The sequence below is a fragment of the Falco peregrinus genome, chromosome 6 (assembly GCF_023634155.1).
Source record: "Falco peregrinus isolate bFalPer1 chromosome 6, bFalPer1.pri, whole genome shotgun sequence".
Taxonomy (NCBI): domain Eukaryota; kingdom Metazoa; phylum Chordata; class Aves; order Falconiformes; family Falconidae; genus Falco; species Falco peregrinus.
In genome coordinates this window covers 7,915,175-7,935,752 of record NC_073726.1, presented here as the reverse complement: position 1 = coordinate 7,935,752, position 20,578 = coordinate 7,915,175, and the positions used below count along the sequence as shown (strand labels likewise).

Here is a 20,578-nt window from a genome sequence, read left to right as displayed (position 1 = left end):
AGTGCTGTTGTAAAGTTTTTCTGGCATACTTTAAAGGCGATGCCCTTCAGAATACTGAAGATTTAATTGTGTCTTGGTTACAACAGTGTTTAAACTTTAGACAAAAGACCCTGTCATTGCTGTAGCTGTCAAGGTGCCAACATCTTCAAGATAAAAGCTTTTCTTTTTTTTTTTTTTTTTTTTTTTTTTTTATTGCCTAATAAGCAGGAGGACTGGATCCAATGTGCACTGGCCATTGTGTGTCACTGCTGCTTGCTAGATTTAAAATATGTAGTTCAGTAATCACGGTGTTCTGTAAGTATGCATGTCAGCCTGATTGAAGTGTGCAGGGTTTATCTGAACACTCTAGATAACTAGGATTAGCAGAAAAAGATAGTGAAGAGTTCTACAGTGAAGATAATATTCTTGATAGATTTCTAACCTCTAACTTTCTAACCTTGCAGCTTGTTGGGATACTTGAATTTTTATGTGTAGTTTATTTTAGGTATTTTAGAATACTGCGTTATAAGTAGCTTTTGTTGTTTTGATACAAGAACTAGATTGTTGAATATTGTTATCACTGGCTATTATAATAACTTAAACTGGTAAATTGTGAAGAAAGTTCTATTTAAGATGCGATGTAAGGGGTAGTACTCCAGTAAAAAAAGAGACTTGAAACTTTTTTAATTTGTTGGTCTGATTTGGAAGCAGTCCTATGAGAATGTAGTACAGTCATTTTCTAGTGTGTTCTGTTAATTAAAATTCAGGAGGCATTTCCCTGTTCCCTGGCTTAACTGAAGTTTTTGCTGTGCTTTTGTTCCATATCTGAATAGATGTTGTTGAAAGCCAAAGTCTAAGGGGGAACTTTTCAAAGACGGCATGACTCAGTGAACGGTGAGAATATCACAAAGTGTACAGGCAGCTGTCTTCACAAGACTGTTTTAAACTGACAGTTAACTTTTCAATTGAAGGTAAGCATGAAGGTTTTTAATTGTTGAAAAATCTGCAGTAACTTAGTTCTAATATAAGATACTCCTCAAGGTATTTGAACAGATTGGCAAGTAGTGAGATGAAGAAAAAATGGCTAAGTGAACCTGAGAAATGGTTGATACCGGGTAAATTAGAAACAGTTTGCTGTCGCTGAGTTACTCGGTTTATATAAGTTCATCAGACTCTTAGTGAAGTCTGTCGTTTTAGATACCTGATAAGAAGTGTTAAAATCAAATGGAAGTTAATTTCCAAATGTGTTTAAACACCTTTTTTATCTTAGAGTTAAAAGAAAAGAAAGACTTCTGCTTTGGTTGTAGAGTTACCCTCAAACTAAACACCTCCAAAAATGGTTTTTAGATCTTGAAATAAAAGTCCATTGAGGTATCATACATACACAGACTTTCATTTTGTTTGCATTTATATTGTACTATTATGAACTGTAGCTATGTAATTTGCTTATTGTATGCAAGTAAGTTGTTAGAATGCTTACATATTTTGAAATGTAAATAAGCTCACTAATAAATACTGCTTTCATTTATTTTGTCTTAAATAGACAAAAACCTAGTTGAGCACGGATCTAAGCATGTGAAGGATCTAAATTATATTTTTGCTTTTTCTTCATCATTTGTGTTTCTATTTTTAATTGCCTTTGTGAAGTGTTATGACCAGGGAAGAAGGTTACAGAGAAGAATTTAGCTATGACAGGATGCCAACTTTGGAGCGGGGAAAACAGGAGAATGGAAATTATATACCAGATATCAAATCCAGTGACCTTCAGCTATCAAAAAGGCTGCATCCTTGCTTTAGTTACAGAACATGGATCTTTTCTTTGCTGATGGGAGTAAGTACTTTAAATGATACAGAATTTGAAAATGTAGGTGAGGTCTTAGTGCCCACTAATCTATTGTTTCACACTGGGGACTCAGAATTTCATCGCTGATAGTATTAGATGTAAATATTTGTATAGGAAGGAACATGTTTAGCAAATTTAGAATGTAACACTTAATTGACTAATGGTGTTCTGTGGATAATTCTGCACTAATCAAAGATGCAATATGAAGGCTGATTTTTGTCTTTAATCGTATAGCATAACGGACAATAATAAGTGTGGCAGTGGTAAATATCAACCCACATGTATGTATAAACAGTGCATTTTGGTAAAGGGTGTAAAGTGTCCTGATCATATGCATTCTTTTAAGATTTTTTAACTGTTAAAAGTACTTTACTTACCATGGTAGCATTTTGGCATTAAAATATATATGGTACTTAATTGCCACATTCACCTTTCAGGGTTCAATAGTCATGTATTTATTTGATAGAATATTCATACAGTGAGGTCTATACTTGAGTTTCTTAAATGAATGTCACCGTGATTTGAACTTTTGTGTCACTGCTAGCATCATAGGACACTGATCTTGCATGTACATATGCTTCTTCATGTTCTGAGCCAAGCTAATTAAACTTAATTATAGCAATTAGAACTTGATCTTTTTTCTGTCAGGTCATGTGTTTTGAAAAGTACTTTTACTAAGAGCTAAAAATATTTCACTGTTAATACGGTAATTACTTGGTTTTGCGCAGTAAATTAAAGTATTGCCCTATTTTCATGGCAACAGCTGAACATTTTTTCCTTTCTGGCAATCTGTGAAATTTGGATTTCCTTTCAGATGCACTGTTACATAAAGAGAGAGCAGCAGAAGAGCTGGCTTTCTTTGCATTAAATTTTCTCAGATTTAATTGTCAAAAAGGACAACTGTCTGTAATTAGATTTTTCCTTTTTAATGAGGAGTTGTGAATGATTTGAGATACTAATGTTTAATGATAATTTGCTGCAGTCATATTATCAAGAAGTATGAATTTCATGAATAAATGAAAAAGCAATTTTATTAATAAACTAGTTCAATAAACTCCAATTAGATTTTTCTCCCAAGTATTGTAGTGGTTAATCTCTCTCAACTCTTTCAAAAGACGTTGTCCAGAAAGGGGTGTCTGTATGCTGGGCAACAAAGTCATAGTGAACAGAACCATCCACTTTAGGGAGCAGTTGCAAACTGTAGAGTGGTCGAGTGACTTCAAAGTGGCTGCTAGTTGGGCTGTTCTTGTGCGAGAGCAATTCAACATGCTTCAAGCACAATTTCAAGTTGTGTTCTCTTAAGTGCTGTTCATCCAGTCTGCCAGAATTCTCTGTCCTTATTTTCTGTCATTTTTTGGCAAGGACTTTTCAAAGACCCCCATAATTTTGTAACATGACAAAAATACCCAGTTAGAACAAAAGAGCCATTCTGTCTCTCATCTTCCCCTGCCCCTTCAAAGAAATGCCTACTCAGAGGAATGACAAGCAAAACCAAAAAATGTTAGTAGAATACACTAATCATTTATTGCTGAGGCTGTAACTGATAATTATGAAATAAATAGAATAGTTAGCAAGGGAACAAGAGGAATTGGACGTTATGAGTGTGCCACTGAACCAAAGCAGGAAGAAAGTTTGGAGGGAGGCGGGAGTGTGGAAGGGGGAAGAACCTTCATTAATGTATCATAGTACTATTTTTGTTACTATGTTCTAGTTGGTGTGCCCACCTGCCCATATGTGTAATGAATGTTGGAGGAGCCAAGCAGAGAATGCAAAGTAGAGGCTTAGTTGATGTTTCTGAAACATTTTTACCACCGAACACTGCAATTACCTTTTGAGCATTTTATTAGGTATTTGCTAAGTCAGGGCACAATGCTTGATTCAAACATGATTATAGTGTTCAGTATTAAGTCTTGGTAACCAGCAGGGCATCTTCAGAACTCAGCATGTTTTGAAATTTTTCTTCAAAATTAATCACACAAAGACTGCATTATTAAATATTCATCAGTAGCTTAATTTGAAAGGAATTACTGATTTCTGTCTGCCTAATTGCTTTTAAAAATATTTTTATTTGTATTAATTTCTCTTATTTCTTGCTTTGTAGACTTGCCTCCTTATTACTTCTGGATTTTCACTATATCTGGGAAATATTTTTCCATCTGAAATGGATTATTTACGTTGTGCAGCAGGTTCAGTAAGCATTCTTAATTGTTTTCTGTGGCTGTTTGACAGCAAAATCAATCATAAATAATTTTTGTGGGTTTATTGTCTTTTATTCTGTCTTTCTACTACTATCTTTCTTCGTGGAAGATTTAATTATATTTAACAGTTCATTAAATGGGTTTTCATCCCATTGCTAAGGGAATAGCAGATGTCGTAAAGACAACTGGTTTGTGCTACCATTTTTGTTAACCAGCTCACCACTGGCATGCTGTAATTATCTGCATGAACAGTATTTCTGTGCTTGATTTTAAGAAAATTTGCGTTGTTATGCATTTGGGGAATTTCCTGGCTAAATGCTATCAGAATGTATTTCAGATTGTATTTCAAAGTATTACTTTTTCATTTTATTTTGCGATAATCTCCAGGTGCTGAGCAGACTTCTCTTGAATACTGTTATTTTATTAGTAAAATATGCATTAAAGGTATCTGTTGTTTTCCAAAGTCCAGTCTTTTTTTAGTGTATTTTTAGGGAGATTTTTTTTTTTATATATGTATTATGTATGCTTGATCTACATTTTAGATCTATGTGCATAAGATGAGTCTGATGTACTTGGTTTGTTCATGGCAGGATTCTGTTCTATCATTATTCTCATGACTTGCCTATTTGTTTTAAGTTAGGTGCAAGACTAATGCTTTGCTTTAAACAAGTCCCAGGAGTTTTTCTATGAATGAGTTGTCACTTGTTTCTGCTAGAGGTGTTAGAATAAAGTTGAAACAGTTTTTAAAGTTAGTATCTTTGTGTTATTCTCTGCGACATTAATCTTAATTACTGAGATGTCTCTTTTTCTGCCCCAGATCTTGTCTCTTTTAATTTTGTATTTATTGAGAATTTCCAGAGGTCTTGCTCTCACATTGGGTTTGCATGGTTTGCCGTGGATAAAGTTGTGTACGTTTGGGTGTCTGTATGTGAGCAAGGTGTTAGAGCTGCTGCTTCAGATAATGGAGTCAATACAGTTGGAAGGGCCTAGAGAGCTGTGTAGCTAACTGACTACTGTATGTCTATTTTAGCATGAGCTGAGTTGCTTTCTAGACTATTTTAACCATCTTGACTAGTAGTAGGATTCAGTTGCATCAACATGGTCATGTAGTGTTCTAGGGACTCTAGGGTATCCAGGACATAAAAGGATGTTTTAATTATGTTAAATACAGGTCATTTAGGTGTTAAGGAAGTGCTACCAAGAGTTCTAAATGTCGTTAGTAATCCAGTTATAGTGGTTCCATTGTTAAGCCATCAGTGTGCAGATGTTTGAAAAGATAGTTAGAACTTCTGTCTTTAAAAGATAAAAGAAACACAGCATTTGTTACATGGTTCATTATTTAACATGAAAATGTTTAGAATAATTTTAGTTGAGTATATTTTTATTTTGCTTATTAGTATGTTGTAACATTATGTATTTGTGTAAAACAGCTGGATCTGTACATGTACCATATCTATGGTGGTGGGGAACAGCTAAGGGATAGAGAAATTACTTTGTGAAACTTTCCACTTATGCATGATTTTACCATTTAGCTCTGCCCTTAACTATAGAAACACAGTTCCTGGTGAACATAGTGGAGATCCCAGGCACAGTTCTTAAGGTGTAATTTGACTCAACAGATCAGTTTTTATGGAGTTCTTCAGAACTGTATTGAGACTGGCCAAATTTTAGTTTATGCAACCATGACTTTGTCTGTTTGAAAGAATGTGGAGGCCCAGTTTGGCAGTAGTGTTTGTCTTGTTCTGCTTAAGGATCTCAGGCCTTCTAGAGTTAATTTAACAAAGGCATGAAAGACTTTCTTTTACTCATCACTTGTGCTGGGTAGCTAGTCAAAATTGAGGGATATGGAAGGCATATTTAAAACCTCTTGTAATCCTCAGATACCAATTGTAATTAATGAGCTTGTACAAGAGTGACAGACTTCTCTCAGAGTTTCTGATCTTCTGTTTGTCTAAGTTAACTGAAATATGAATTTAGACCAAATAAATTACATGTATAGAAATACATATATATGTCAAATTTTTTGTGCAGAATATCCCATTAGTCTTCTCTCTTAATTTCCCCAGTGTATTCCTTCAGCAGTTGTGAGCTTTGCTATAGCAAGGAATAAAATTAATGTGGTAAGTATAAGATTTTATTGGCAGTTATATCTTTCTTTCCCCCTCTGGGGTTACCATGAGAGAGAAACCCATTTTGAAATTGTTTTTCAGATACCCAATTTTCAGATTCTGTTTGTCTCTACATTTGCTGTTACAACAACGTGTTTAATTTGGTTTGGATGCAAACTTGTCCTCAATCCATCAGCTATAAATGTAAGTTACTGAGACACTAATTATGCTACATTTATCTTTGTTAAAAAAAATAGAAGGGGTGAGGTGGGTGGTGATCACATGTAATTACATTGCTGTTAATACCCCAGTATTCCTACTTAGTCTGTGAGGAAATATCATCTAGCAGTAGCTTTACTTTTCTGAGTAAGACAAGACTGGAAAATTGACATCGGAGATGAAAACTTAAATGGCTAAAAAGATACATGGGACAACTAACTTAGAGATTAATATGGAAATTACTTTCCTGTCTTCTTGTATTCGAAGTTCAAAAACATGCATTAGATCTTCAAAAGTGATCCAGTTTCATCAACTGACTGTTTATTTTTCTGTTGACTGCGGCCAGTTTTTTGTTGTGGTTTTTTTTTGAAAGAGCAGCATCAGAAGAGAGAATTGAAAATTAATTACTCCTCACCTGTAGATTAGCCAGCTTTTAGGGTTAAATCGTACTGAAATGAGGAGGTGTCCCAAACAGTGCCTCTGCTAGGAAATTTCATCATGAGATTAAGTATAATCCTTTCCTAGATCTTCTTTAATGGCTAGTATGCTTGAGGCCATCAGGAAAGAAACTTTTGATGACTATTTTTCTCATACATCATCAACAGAGAGAATGCAGCAGTTATGTCATTTGAAGCACACATATTTCATGCTGGGAAAAGTTCATTAGTTTTGAGTCACAACCTTTTAACATCTGTCTTTGGTAGTTTAAGCCAAACAGTAGAACTATAGGGTGGTTTTGGTTTTGTTTTTTTTTCCTGCGGTAAAATGTTCTGAGACCTATATACTACATAAGGTATTACTGTTACCATTGATGAATATTCATAATAGACTATCACAGAATAGCTATGCTCAGTACAACTCTGTCATACATTTTGTGTGAAGGTTAATGACTGCTATCATGTTATGGTTCAGTTCTTTTCCCACTATTATATCGGCTATTGTGATACTAACAGCTCAGCACTAATAATGACTCCCTATAATAATATAGCAGATCTGAATTAGTGACAAAAGTTTTCTAATAGAAAAGTAGTGCAGAGATAATTTGCTTTGGAGTTATCTATACTATTTTAGTAACATCTGGTGAGCTCCATATTTCACAAATGTTGAACCTCTAAACTGTGTTTACTTTCACTTGGAAAGTGCAGTATATTAGGCCAATACTTTCAAACCTACTTTTTAAATTAAGTAATGAAGTCTAGCTTCACATTTCTGTGCAGCTGGCCTGACTTTCAGAAAGATGGAGTACTGCAGTCACTCAGAGCTGTGGAGATTTAACACTCTGGACAGTCAGATCACTTGAATTCAAGTAGTACTGGCTTTAGATGTGGTCAGTTTTGCTCTGTGTTTGATGGGACAGTGTCAAGTCCCCCTGGGTGCTGTGTTTATCTTGGGAGAGTTTATAGCAGTCAATTCTTTGCACAGCCTTTGCTAGCTTTTTGCTAGTGTAGCAGTTCCTGCATGTATTTGCCCCCTCAAGTGACTTAGGCAGTTAGAGCTGAATGAATTATGTACAAGACATGGGGGTATAGACTTTTCTCTTCCTTTCTTGGTAGAGAGTTCAAGTATTAGAAAGCAGTCCAAGTATTCTGAGTGAAAACAGCAGAGAAGTGTCATTGGACACTACCAGACACTTTGCATTCCTGGTAGACAGGATCACAGTGCTGAGACAGTGGAGGGCTATGTTTGCCCAGGAAAGGTTGGCCCAAGGGACTCATTTTGCCACCACAATAGTTATTTTGTCATGAGCCCCATGTGATAAAATCAATTTTCCTTATGCTCTTGAGAAGCTTTGAGCTGGCCCTATGTGTAAAAACTTAATTTCACTTGCAGCATACTTTTGAAGTGAGTAGTTTTTAGATTGCATAAAAATTGGCGGTTTCTATTATAAAATATTAACAGACTTCGTATTTTCAAGGCAGATCAAACCATTTGAAAAAAGAGATTATATCAGACTGGGAAAGTATAAGTGACAAACACTAAATTTATAACAAGGCAAATTCTTTCTTTGCCAAATGTCAGTTATCTACAATCATATCCACAAGACATCCTTAGTTATGTGGTTTTAATTATTTTCACTTGCCTATTACATGTCCATACTATGTCATTGATCACTGAATAAAGATAAGTCAGGATAACCGTACAAAGCTGACTCTGAAGCTTTCTTGAACCTTTCTGTCTTAAGAGTTATTCATGGTGCTGACTTGCTCTCCTTTTTGAAGGACAGTGGTTTCAGTGGGACAGTCTCACTGTTTGTCAGCTTGCTGCCAGCTGTTTTCCATTACCCATGTTGTACAAAGAAAATGTAGAATACCATTTCTTTAACTGTTCTTTCACCATCATATTTATTTTCCCTCCCATGGGAAACGGCACAAGAAAATAATACTAGGTCTGATGCAAAATCACTGCCAGTGGTTTAAAAGCAGTAAGACTCATAAAAAGGGTAAGTTTATCCAATTAAGACAATTCACATTTAAAACCCCCACCCCCACGCCTTTATAAAGGACCTGGGTAATTCTCATTAGTGTTACTCATGTTGATGGATAACTCCACAAAATTACTTTAGACAGATAAATGGAATGCAAGATACAAGCCATGCTCTAGACTCTGTGACACCACTCCAGCAGGGTGCAGTTCTGTGGTTAGTATGCTATCAACATGAAGGATACAATATGTAAAAGATGCAAACTGCCACTGCTGCAACTCTGTTCATTCCCAGTTCTCAGAGTAAGAAGCCTGATGGACAGAAATGAGTGGAACCTTGTGCATGCTGGCCACCACAACTGAAAGTGTTCAGATCTTGAACAGGATTTAAATTAACTCCATATTGAGTATATACATATCTTGTCTCCTTGCAAGTTGAGTGTCTGTACCTCCATTGTAGTTAAGATGATCCAGTTACTGGGACCCTGCAGTACAATCTTGTTTCCCTCAGCATAGATGGCTAAGACAGGATTCCCTGGCCTGAACTTAGACATCTCTTATTTTGAAAGTGCTGTGAGATACTCTGCTTGACTGCTGCTTCTACTCTAGGTGAGCGAGAGTCTCCCATCAGTCCCGTGTCATACAACCCAGTCATGTAGGCACATTCAATATGCTTGAGTATTTCAAGTGGCACTAGCAGCCAGTATAATTGAACCCTGCCTCTAGTGACTGGTTGGCCCAGTAGCTTTTGGGGTTTCCTCTCTTGTCTGTATAGAGTAGGTCTCCACTAGCAGTAGTGGAAGCATAGGCAGCGTGGGTGCACACAGATACTGGGGTGTCAGTGCTTGATTTGGTTACCTAACTATAAGAGCGTGTATCAGTTAGGTATGTGCTGACTTGTTCTGCCTTGCTTCAGCTGCTGGCCCAAGAGGGCATCAGTGTCCTTTAGGTTCTCTGTCATTATTTGTCAGACCTGTGCAGATGTCTTGAAACATCTGCAGGATATCTTAAATCATGGTAAAAGTCTGCATTTAAGCAACTGTATTGAACTTCAGATTATTCAATCTTGAAATTAATTCAACCCTTTCGTACTGTTTCAGTGAATCATGTTTTTAATACCTGGTGCAGGTTCAGAGAAAATTGGATTAAAGTTGTGCTAATCTACTAGTTTCTACCTAGTTGCACTTGCACATTCCTTAGTCATGGAAGAGGACTAAGGACACAGCTTACTTGGTTTTCTGTGTCTGGCGATAGATTCTATGTACAGTGGCAATTGCAGGGAGAAGTTTCTGTAGTGCTTAGAAACCTGACATTAAATTTCCCATTGTTACCGATAGTACAAAAAGGTAGTTACTAATAGCTTTAGCTGTATTTCTTTTTAAAAAATAAAATAACAAAACCATCTAAACTTCAAAACTGGAGATGAGATATTTTTAATTTGATCTAGAGGTATTTAATTAATTTTGAGTGGAAGGCTCTATCTGATATTCTAGACATGTCATATCAGAAAAAACATACTGGAAAGATAAAAGTTAAATTAAAAAAATCTAATTTATTTACTGTTACTTTTACAATTACTGTTATTTACTTCTTATACCTAGCACTAAATGAGTCCATCAATGTAGTTACAGTGCTTCTGGACTCAAACTTATACATCTACTTGGTGTTACAATGTGTAGTGTGGCCTTGCTAGCTCACATCAGTACCAGCGCTATGTGTCAAAACACATCAAAATCATGGGAATTTACAGGCTGTATTAAATTGTTCTGCAGGCTGCATGTTTGACACCTCATCTTTTGCCAAATAATGTCTTTATTCTTCATGCTAGCACTTTCCCTAGAAGCTTACCACTGTGACATTTATTGCTGTTTGTGGCTCTAGTGCAACTGTACAGTCTGTTTTGTACTGCAAGGCACGTAGTTCCAATTATGATTTCCTGAGATGGATGAATTTCAGTGCCCAAAAAAAGCCTCTCAAATCTGCCACTTATGATCTTTTTCAAAAAACCTGTGCTTCAAGATACATGTCAGAGAAAAAACGGGATTTGTTTATCTACAAAGCAGGTCTGACATGAGGGAACAATATAATTCCAAGTCCTTGAACAATGGTTTGCTATAATTGTACAGGTTCTGAAAGGAGTAATTTCTCCCTAAACTAATGGTGCTTTGCCCAACAGCCTGACCAGATGTTTTCCAAATGTTTTCTTGGGCTGCCAGTGGAAAAACATGTTGCTTTTGAAGACAAGAAGGGGAGATCCACTCTGCTGATCTTGTGTGCCTCTGGAAAATGATTCTGAATCATTCCCATGTAGAGTAGTGATCTACCTCTTTTCATGAGATAATAAGGAACCAATGAGAAATTATAAGTATTACATTCACTTACTTGTCTCTTGAAGATGTGCAATGGCAGGAGGAATGGCAGCTTCCAGGTTTTTACACAATCATGTTGTCTGTTAGACCTGCAAGAATTATTAAACTATGAAGTGTTTGTCAGTGCTCTACTAGCATTATGTAGAGCACAAGAGTTAGGATTTTTGGCCCAGTTCTATGGATTGTGTTTTCATTCAGTATTAGATATTGTATCGTACCATTTGGATTGCAGCACAGGGGTTGGGAGGCTGTGGCCCTCCTTCCCCCCCTGCTGCACCAGTGGATTGCCTTTGCCCCGGGCTAGTCAGGCTTGCTCTTGTTTGTCCGCTTTCTGCTCCTGTGAATTTTCCATCATTTGCTGCAGTGTTCTGGTTTCACATGGAAGGTCCTGCAAAATGCAAACATACCTAGCAATCATGCCCTTGTCATTAAATCTCTTCTGGAAGAGAGTGATAAAATCTTCAGGCAGACTATTCCCATAAATGAAATAAATTATTCTTTTTTAATTAGGCATTCTGAGTATTATGTAGACAGCTAAGTGTTGTCCTAGAAATTCAGCAAGAACCAAGAAAACAGTTAACAAGGTCTCTAATTAATTGATATGTCTAAATGTCACAGAAAATAGACAGCCTGCTGGATCCTGCTAGATCCCACCCCCTCCTTTATTTTTAATATGGAAGATGTAACCCATTTATGTCTGGGATTTTACTGACAGATAAATTTCAACTTGATTCTACTTATTCTGCTGGAAATCTTCATGGCAACTACTGTCATAATTTCAGCTAGGTCTACTGAAGATTGCTGCGCAAGAAAGAAAGTAGGTAACTTTAAGGATTAAAAATGTTTTTTTCTTTTGTTTGGTGTTAAAAAATACTTGATTTTTCCTGTATTAAATACATTGACAAGTTACTGGCAGTGCCAGTATATAAGTTCATATTATATGGTAGAACTAGATTTGAACGATAAATGAAAGTACCATACTAAACAGTAGTAGACTCTTTTATCTTTTAGAGTGCAATGGGCCTGCTGCATAATGACCAGTTGCAATTATGCAGCACAGGGTTTGAGTATCTTATGGACAGGCATGGCAAGTGTTTTATTTCTGTTTTGTTCTGCAAAGCTTAATGATGTTTGATACGTTAGAATACTATGACTTGTATGTATGCGAGCAATGCCATCTTGAAGCCTGAGGTGGAGAAAGTATTTGTCCTGTATGCTGATTTGGTAGTATCTGGACAATGAATATTGGTTTCAGAATTTGAAGCTATAGAAAAAAATTTGTTTAGTCACAAGTGCTCTTCCAAATCCACCCTCATTTTTCTACAACAGTACTTATTTCAGGTAATAATGAAGCAACCATGCTGTAACATTTTGTATTCCGTGGAAGTATTGCTTGCTTCGTATAGTGTGCTGTCCTCCTTCAGTTACTGTTTGTCCACATCAGTAAAATCTGAAGGCTCAGGAAAAAAGTATATATTTTGAAGGTGGAAAGGGGAGACAAGATGACCATATTTCATTGTTGAATGGTGCTTGTATAACAGCTAATCTGTGACCAACTCATTTGTGTTTAATGTGATTGATGTGGTCTGCTGACACTGGCGAACACTGTAGCATGTCACTGTCAGCTCTGATGGGCCAACCAGACATTGCAGCCACTGTTAGGATCTGTAACAAGTTGTACAGGATATTAGAAAGAAATGTATTGCTTTGTGTGGTTTTTTGATCATGCCTTTTTTTATTCCCCTCTAGAATACTGCATATGACAGTACCATCGTTTTGAGCAACGTCAGCTTTCCTACTCGAATTCTGAAGTCATACTCAGTAAGAAAAATGTTGTTTCTTTCATTAAATTAATTTGTTCTTTCACTTTTTAAGTGCTAAACTTTTTTAAAGCCAGGAGATCAGTGTAGGTAAGAGATGAAAGGATAAAGACAGGAAAGAGAGATATATCTTAAAATGTTTCCTTTTAGAATATTGCAAGATAAATGGTAACTGCCATATATAATAGGAAAGAGACTACTCAGTGACTTAAGGATAAATAGTATAAACTGAACTGCTATTCAGTGGAGCTAATAAATGAGAGCATAAATACATATAATGAAGCTGATCTTGTTTTCCCTTAACTAGCTTGATTTTTACCATATTTTAGATCTGAAAAAACATAGACTTCATGTATAGCTAATAGCATAAATGCATTTTTTCCTTCCAGTGAGTTCCTTTTTATATGCAAATAGGAAATTTGGTGTTCAAATGCACTGTTAATAATTTGTGTGATCTTCCTTGTTTTAGGTAATTGAGGTGATTATTGGAATTTCATCAGTATTTGGTGGAATAATTGCTTTGAATATGGATGTTCTAGTCTCAGGTCCATACCTTTCAGTAACATTCTTTTGGATCTTAGTTGCTGTAAGTAGTTCAAAATGAAGGTACTCTTCTAAAAAAAGTCTTAGATATTTTTCTCCTTTTTTTTAACTTTTTCATTTTTCCACTCCCTACTGGAATATATTTTTGGCCCGAATACTAACTGGCAGTTGGTGTTTAGCAAATGAATTAGCACTTCAATTTACTTAATATATTTATGCAATATGCATGTTCTATTTTGATTTACAGTACTTTGGTTCTTATAAAATGTTCTGATACGTTTTCAGTCTTCAGTTTTGTAAAATGGAAATGGGTAATAAACAAGGGTATTAAAAGTGAAATGCCTTGTCAACTAAGTCCTAGGTTTTAGAATGTTTCAGGCTGCAAAATAAAAGGTTTAGTTTCAGCATGGTAGAATCCATAGAAACATCTTTAGCCTGTCAGCCATAACTATCTTAAAAGTCTGAGACTGTGATTGGTAATCCTTGTCACTAGTAACAGCCTGTACCTAGGAGCAGAGGATTCATGCAGGATGCTGTGCTACCTGCCAGCCACAAATTCAACCAGTTGAGAAAGAAGACAATAAACATCAGGTTTACCTGTGGCTCCTATGCCTGGAAAATCCCTGAGCATGAAGTGGAAAAAAAGATCATAAACAAGTTTTTTCAGCATTCAGAATTCACAAAATTCAGTGGGGTTCATTAGGTTTTTCTCTAGAATTGTCAGATCTTGAAAATAATTGTATTTCAGTATGTGTAGGTTTAATACGTGATACTCATTAAATGCAAGTTACAAGAAGATTAGTTATATTAGTTATATTTCCATTTGACTAATCTGTCATAGTAAGTCTATACAGTTTTGTCTTTTCAGGAAATTTAGAATGTGACCTGTGCCTAGTGGGAATCACTATAACTCAACTGTAATTTTTGTAATTTTTAAAGTAGGTAAATATCTATTTTGTTATGCTTTTTTGTTTAGTGCTTTCCAAGTGCTATTGCAAGTCATGTAGCTGCTGAATATCCAAGTAAATGTCTGGTAAGTGTGTAAAATTCTTGGATTTCGTCATTAGCGTGGAATAATACTAAGAAAGCCTGCCTGTGATAGTGGACACTACTCATATTCATTCACTTGTTTTTAGTTATTTCTACAAAATGTGACAGAAATATGTAGCATGAGTGTAAGCTGGTATTCCTAAAAAGAAATCCAGTAGGCCCTTCGGGAACTTAGTTCCAGCAATTCTAGAAAAGCATTCAAAGGACTGTTTATTGGGGTTTTTTTGTTTGTCTGCTTGTTTTCTTACTGGTTCCTTGCAAATGGATATTACTGTAGGAAAACAACATACCTCATATGGCATGCCCAGAACTAATTTCGTGCTTCTGAGCTGAGGTCCTTTCTGTTCCATTCTCCTTTCATTATGAGCTGTGGTATCTGAAAGAAGAAAATCAGGTGTGCAGGCTGCACTGGACCTAGATCCTATTTTGAACAAGTTTCTCATCTGCATGACTAGTGACAATGACTGAGAATATTCAGCAGAGTGTATTTATTCCTTGACTGTGCCAGATGTGTAGTTAAACCTCCTTAAAACATCTGTTCTAAGTAATAGTGATGCAACCATATTTTAAGTCAGTAAAGATGTGTGACCACAACTGAAGTCAGAAATTGATCCAGTAGGGATGCTATTTGAATGAAAATAAGGCTGCTATTGTATGGCAATAAATTTGCTTCAAAGCACTCAAATTTATTTGCATAGTTATTTTAGGTTGCAAGTCTGCAATATCTGCTGTGAATTCTCATTTATTCTTCAGTTTGTACGAAATAATGATACTTCTATACTGGCTCTCTAAGTTGGGTATTACTTCCTCTATCTGTGTATGAAAGGCACTTTTAAAATCAAACAAATGCCCCGTCATCCATATTAAATGGAAAATGAATTACAGAACAACAGTGTTTTGGCTTGGAAACTTGTTTTATTCAAAGCTTGCTGCTATATCTCTATGCAGTGTGGATAGATCTTAAATATTTGTTTCATATGTTGAATCTCACACACTTTTACACACTTCTGTTATGCTTGCTTCAAGGAGATGCAGCTCACAAACCAAGGTGTTAATTTGTTTTTATTCTTATTTAACATGTATTATCTTATTTTTTAGGTTGAGGTCCTGATTGCCATTAGCAGTGTTACCTCTCCATTGTTGTTCACGGCTTCTGCATACTTATCCTTCAGTATCATGCAAGTTGTTGACATCTTTAAAAATTATCCACCTGCTGTTAAAGTATGTATTTTTATGCAATAGTAAAATTAACATCTATCTATTACAGTAGCAAAACAAGAATGAATTAGGAAGTATAAGAAGACAAGGTACTGCATGATAAAAATTGAATAAAATCTTACAGAAATTATTCAAAAACTTGCATTTAACTGATGATACAATTTTAAGTATGTTAAATCTGTTGCTACCCTGGAATTAAAGTTTTTTAAAAATGGGATACTATTCTAAAGAAGCAGTAAAAATAATATTGCTGGACTCCTTGAGGTTTTAATAAATTTGTAGTATATAAATTAAAGGTTCTAGGTTTACTTGAAGAATACATTTTTCTGTTTCTTAGGATGTCTGCCAACAGTTGAGATTGTAAGCTTACACGTGGATTCATTCAAAGCAAGCCTGGATTGCGGCAGAGAATAAAAAAAAAGTTTACAAATCTTAAAGCATTTCATATGAAGTGTTACCAATGCATTGCTGAACAGCTTTCTAGGGCTTTACCATCAATGTGTTTAGCAACCTGTGATGATGTTCAAAGAACCATTTATGGGGATTAAAATAGTGTCAGTAAGGGTAATGACTTTTAGTGCCCCCTAGTCCTTAAGTAATCTTGTAATTTTAGGAGAGGGAAAATGGTTATTAAATGACATCTTAGGGACTGGAAAACCAGCTTTTGAGTATGTGGTCCTGTTGTGATACTAGAGGAGCATAGTGTGTTGTTGGACCTCGGGAAGTAGCCATGGCTTTGATGTTTCTTTTAAGTAGCTTCTCCTGTTGCAGGTGTTGGAGACAAGACTGGACTGTAGGGAAGTGGTGTGACCCTGCAGAGCATTTCTTACATTCTTAGGCTACTTTGTGTCTGGATGCAGCAACGGTGGGCTGCTCTGCAAAGAAGGGTGAACAGTGGAGTGGAAGGTGACAGCAAAGCAGACGAGGGCAGTGACCTCATTGCCAAGGAGCGCAGTCCTGCAGTACCCAAAAAGAGAAAAACAAGGCAGGTCTGGCTATGGTAACCAGGTTCAGCAAATAGTTCAGTGATTACCAGACAAGTCCATAGTAGCAAGGCAGTTCCAGGAATTCAGGTCAGCAGGGCAAGGTCAGAGCCAGCAAGGCAAAGGGTCAGGCCCAGGCATAGCTGTGACATCGCTCGGATCAAGACCAGCAGTGAGACTCTGTGTTTTAGAGAATGGTTTCTTCAATTCTGCTAGAGGAAAAGATCATTTGGCAAATTAACATTTTGTTGAAAATTATCGATCTGTTCTACTTTAAGCAAACTCAGGCCCTCAAATTTTAATTCGATTCATGCTGAAATAAACTGTAAATTATAATTTGAGTTAAAAAATTAAATCTAGATACAAATCTCAAGAATATGGAGGTGGGAATGGCAGAAAATATTTTATTCAAGTAGTTAACAATATGTTCATGTCTGTTTTCAGCAATCTTACGATGTGCTCCTTTTGCTTCTGATGTTGATGCTGCTAATTCAGGCATGCCTTACTATTGGAACTGTAATACAGTGTATAAATTACAAGACAAAAATGAAACTACATGATTCGTCATGGACAGCATCACAGGTTAAAAAACAGGAGTACAGAACAACAGAGGTATGTATTTATATCCATTACAAAATTTAAATATCTGTATTTAAAAAGACTTTTTGGTAATGTTTCGTGTTAATTCAGATCACAGTTAAACTGTGAGGATGTTAATGCACTGATGAATTTTGTAATAAAGAGATAATATTTTGCTGGCTAAATGATAACTGGAGCATGGTGGATGCAGTGTCTGTAAATGTGAAAAGTCCCGTTATGAGAAGAACAGTTGTAAGGTTAAAGCCCACTTTTGTTCTTATTTGTATTACGGGCTCCCAATTACAGATGAGGCTCATCATTGTACTAAGATAAAATGATAGCCCTACTCCACAGGATGCAGATCCATAACTGTTATGTATATGTCAGAAAGAAGTTACAGAAGAGGTGATGATCCTTGCATGACTGTGTTCTGGTAATGACATAGCCATTCCAGAAAGGAATGGATTTAACCCTTTTGACTCGAGCAGAAGTTTTGGGCTATGGAATGAGAGTACTCGATAGAGTTGTACTTTTCCAAGGCCTGCCGTGAGGGAGTGGATTTACTAAACTAAGTCAGATCCCATTCAAAGTTTAGAGAACTTAAAGAGAAGAATTAAGAACCTGGAGTGTGGGAACAACAGGCAACCTGAGTGAGTGGCTACCTGTGCTGGACAGTATGAAGTAGTGTGCAGAGGAGCATGCCTGGAATTCCAGGTCTCTCCATGTCCTAACTACACTATCAAAGTTGGTGAGAAAGATCAGAATTGATATTTCCTTCCTGCACTTACATGTTCAGGCTATCCTTTCAGATACAGGTTTGGTACATACTCTTTAATTTAGAGTATGGTGGTGCCAGTATTATTGTTAGCACTTTCCATATAGTCGTTCAGGGCTAGAAGGCTACTTCAGGGGCTGGGGGAACCTGACTTTCTTCAGCCTGTGTAGGTTGACTACATCCATCTCCTAGCACAGCACTGTACCTGTAGGCTTTCCTCACCTCTGCTGTACGGGGCAAAGTGCTGAATCCTTGAAGACTAGGAGAGAGTAACTCATGTTAGCTAGATGCTTACTGTATGGCCCAGCACTAGAAAGAGATCGTGCTGGATTCAGTCTCTGCCCTAGAAAGAGCGTCTGTGTTGAAACAGCACTGGAGAGAAAGCATTGGGAGCAGGGACTGAAATTCAGTCAAATCATTATACAGTTGGTAATGGAACGTGGAAGGTGTGGACTTATGTTCCCTCAGACTGCTGAGGGAATTCAGCCTAGGTTCCTTATTTTCTGCATCTGTGTCCTGAGAGTTACATTCTATATAAAAGATGAAGCATAGCAGAATTATTTTTGGGATTCTTTATGTAAGTGTTCCTAGTTTGTGAGTCACTGAAGAACTGGGTGTGAATTAAATGCTAAAAGGAGCACTTTTTTCCGGAACAGCAACACTTTTTTGTTTAACTTTTAGTATTTAAACACAAGAATAATGATACAGGTTAAGGTGTAGGTCCCTTTGGCTTCTCAGAAGTCTGTGTTCTTAGGCAAGACCTTAGTTTGCTTGAACTAAGATTTATCTACACACATGCAGTGACGCTTCAGGGGCCTGCTTCTAATTTGGGTTTAGAGGTAAGGGGCTAAGGCCTTCAGTTGCATCTTGGAAAAAATCTTGAAAAAAATGTCCCAAGTAACATGTTTAAAATAGGCATTTGGCCAAGTTTTTTTGACCCAAATGTCTCAAGTAATTATATAATTTATGTTATTATATTTTATATTATAAATGGAAACTTTTCAGTATACAGAACTATGTAATTTACAGTGTGTAGAATATATTAATAGCTCGGAATGTAACTATTCATGTTCACATTCTCCTAGCTTCTGTCAGATATTTATTTGCTTGAACTTCAGTTTTTAACCAAAGCATTGTTTCATGTTTCCATTTGTCTGAAATTTGTTTACTTTTAGGTTTCCAATAATACCTTAAAGGATTTTGACAAAGACAAAGCCTGGAAAGCAGTTGTGGTGCAGATGGCTCAGTAGTTTGGATTCTGCAAATGCAGCCAATACAGTAAATCACCTGTTTGAATTGAGGCTTAAAAACTTTTAAGTTTATAAACAGCAATATAGCTACAGCAGTAGGAGCTAAGGAATAACACAGTAAATAATGTGCCTTTCTAATAATTTTGAAATTTATTGATAATATTTTTAACACGTCTGTCTTTTCTGTTGGTATCTGTGTTCTAGCGTTGCTTTAGAAGTTACCTTTAGAAAAAAGGTAATGAGTCACATGGATTTATGCTGATGGCAACGTAAAATATGACAATATATAGTAGGCTTCATATATTTGCAAGAGATTGTTACAACTGCAGTTATGCAGTCAGTGTAACTGATAAATGCTTTTGTAAAGTTATGAGTACAAGTTACAATTGATATTTTTGCTTATACTTCACTTTTGTAGGAGTTGTGAAGTTGTTTTGCATCTCATTGCTTTTATATAAATAAAAGTCATTATTATGTGGAAACTCAAGGATGTGGGTTGACATTCTAATTGGAGATATGAAACCAGACTATTCTTTCCCATTAAGCTTCCTTTTCTGGACTGTTAAAGGGGGAAGAGTTTTTTTCACATATGCAAATGTATTTTTGTGTATATTACTTTTCCTTTGTTTATTTTCCCATGTCTAAAATTAACATAACCTGGCAGCCCTTAAAAAGGGATATCCCCATACAGATTGCCTTTTCCTCCTAGCTGAATTATGTGTTATGATCACATAGATTTTGAACACTATAAGAATTTCTATGTTTGTAAGCTTTTTTTGGTGTTAACTACGGAGATAGCTACTGACAAAATGGTGGGTTGTTTATTGTTTTTCTGTTTTAATTGTTCTATTGATGGTTTTTGAGGGGTTCTAGATTTTGAAGTCATACTTTTTTAATCTGAAATAATACAAATCATTTGTTCAGAGTGTGCTGTAAAGCTTACCTCTTAGCTGAGGAAACAGAGAGAGAAAGGTCCGTACAGTGCAGAGCCCTTCAGGTATGCTAGCATGTTTTCTTTTGGTTTTGGGAAAGCTGACAATTATTATGGCATTTTAATACATAAAGAATACTCTTTCAAGTTTAGAGCATCTCTTCTTAAGAGCATGTTATACAGCAACCTCTGTTCACTTAAAATAGTGTGTGTTTTTTGGCCCAGACTAATACATCAACAACCACAGGATGCAGCTGCTGTTTCATAAATATTGCCAGATCTCATGCCTCTA

General features: G+C 36.1%; 1 protein-coding gene across 2 annotated transcripts; it reads left to right on the top strand.

Moving 5' to 3' along the window:
- Window positions 1-204: 204 nt before the first annotated feature.
- On the top strand, window positions 205-19,842 carry MLC1 (modulator of VRAC current 1). 2 transcript variants are annotated; one of them, XM_005244000.3, is made up of 13 exons: window positions 205-294; window positions 813-950; window positions 1,627-1,810; window positions 3,924-4,013; window positions 6,087-6,140; window positions 6,231-6,332; window positions 11,853-11,954; window positions 12,887-12,958; window positions 13,427-13,543; window positions 14,477-14,533; window positions 15,649-15,771; window positions 17,196-17,363; window positions 19,281-19,842. In XM_005244000.3, the coding sequence occupies exons 3-13, from the start codon at window positions 1,631-1,633 to the stop codon at window positions 19,353-19,355; spliced, it is 1,140 nt and encodes a 379-aa protein (XP_005244057.1). In that variant the 5' UTR covers window positions 205-294; window positions 813-950; window positions 1,627-1,630; the 3' UTR covers window positions 19,356-19,842. The 2 variants fall into 2 exon arrangements, with proteins under 2 accessions (XP_005244057.1, XP_027651905.1); XM_027796104.2 differs by lacking the exon at window positions 6,087-6,140 and having other exon boundaries at window positions 6,246-6,332.
- The last annotated feature ends 736 nt before the right edge of the window (window positions 19,843-20,578 follow it).

What these genes read in the sequence shown, in the direction of transcription:
- MLC1 (XM_005244000.3), top strand. Translation starts at nt 1,631, where the DNA reads ATGACCAGGGAAGAAGGTTACAGAGAAGAATTTAGCTATGACAGGATG. An exon ending in CAAGGAATAAAATTAATGTG is followed by an intron (nt 6,141 to 6,230) that starts GTAAGTATAAGA and finishes ATTGTTTTTCAG; the next exon opens with ATACCCAATTTTCAGATTCT. An exon ending in ATTATCCACCTGCTGTTAAA is followed by an intron (nt 15,772 to 17,195) that starts GTATGTATTTTT and finishes GTCTGTTTTCAG; the next exon opens with CAATCTTACGATGTGCTCCT.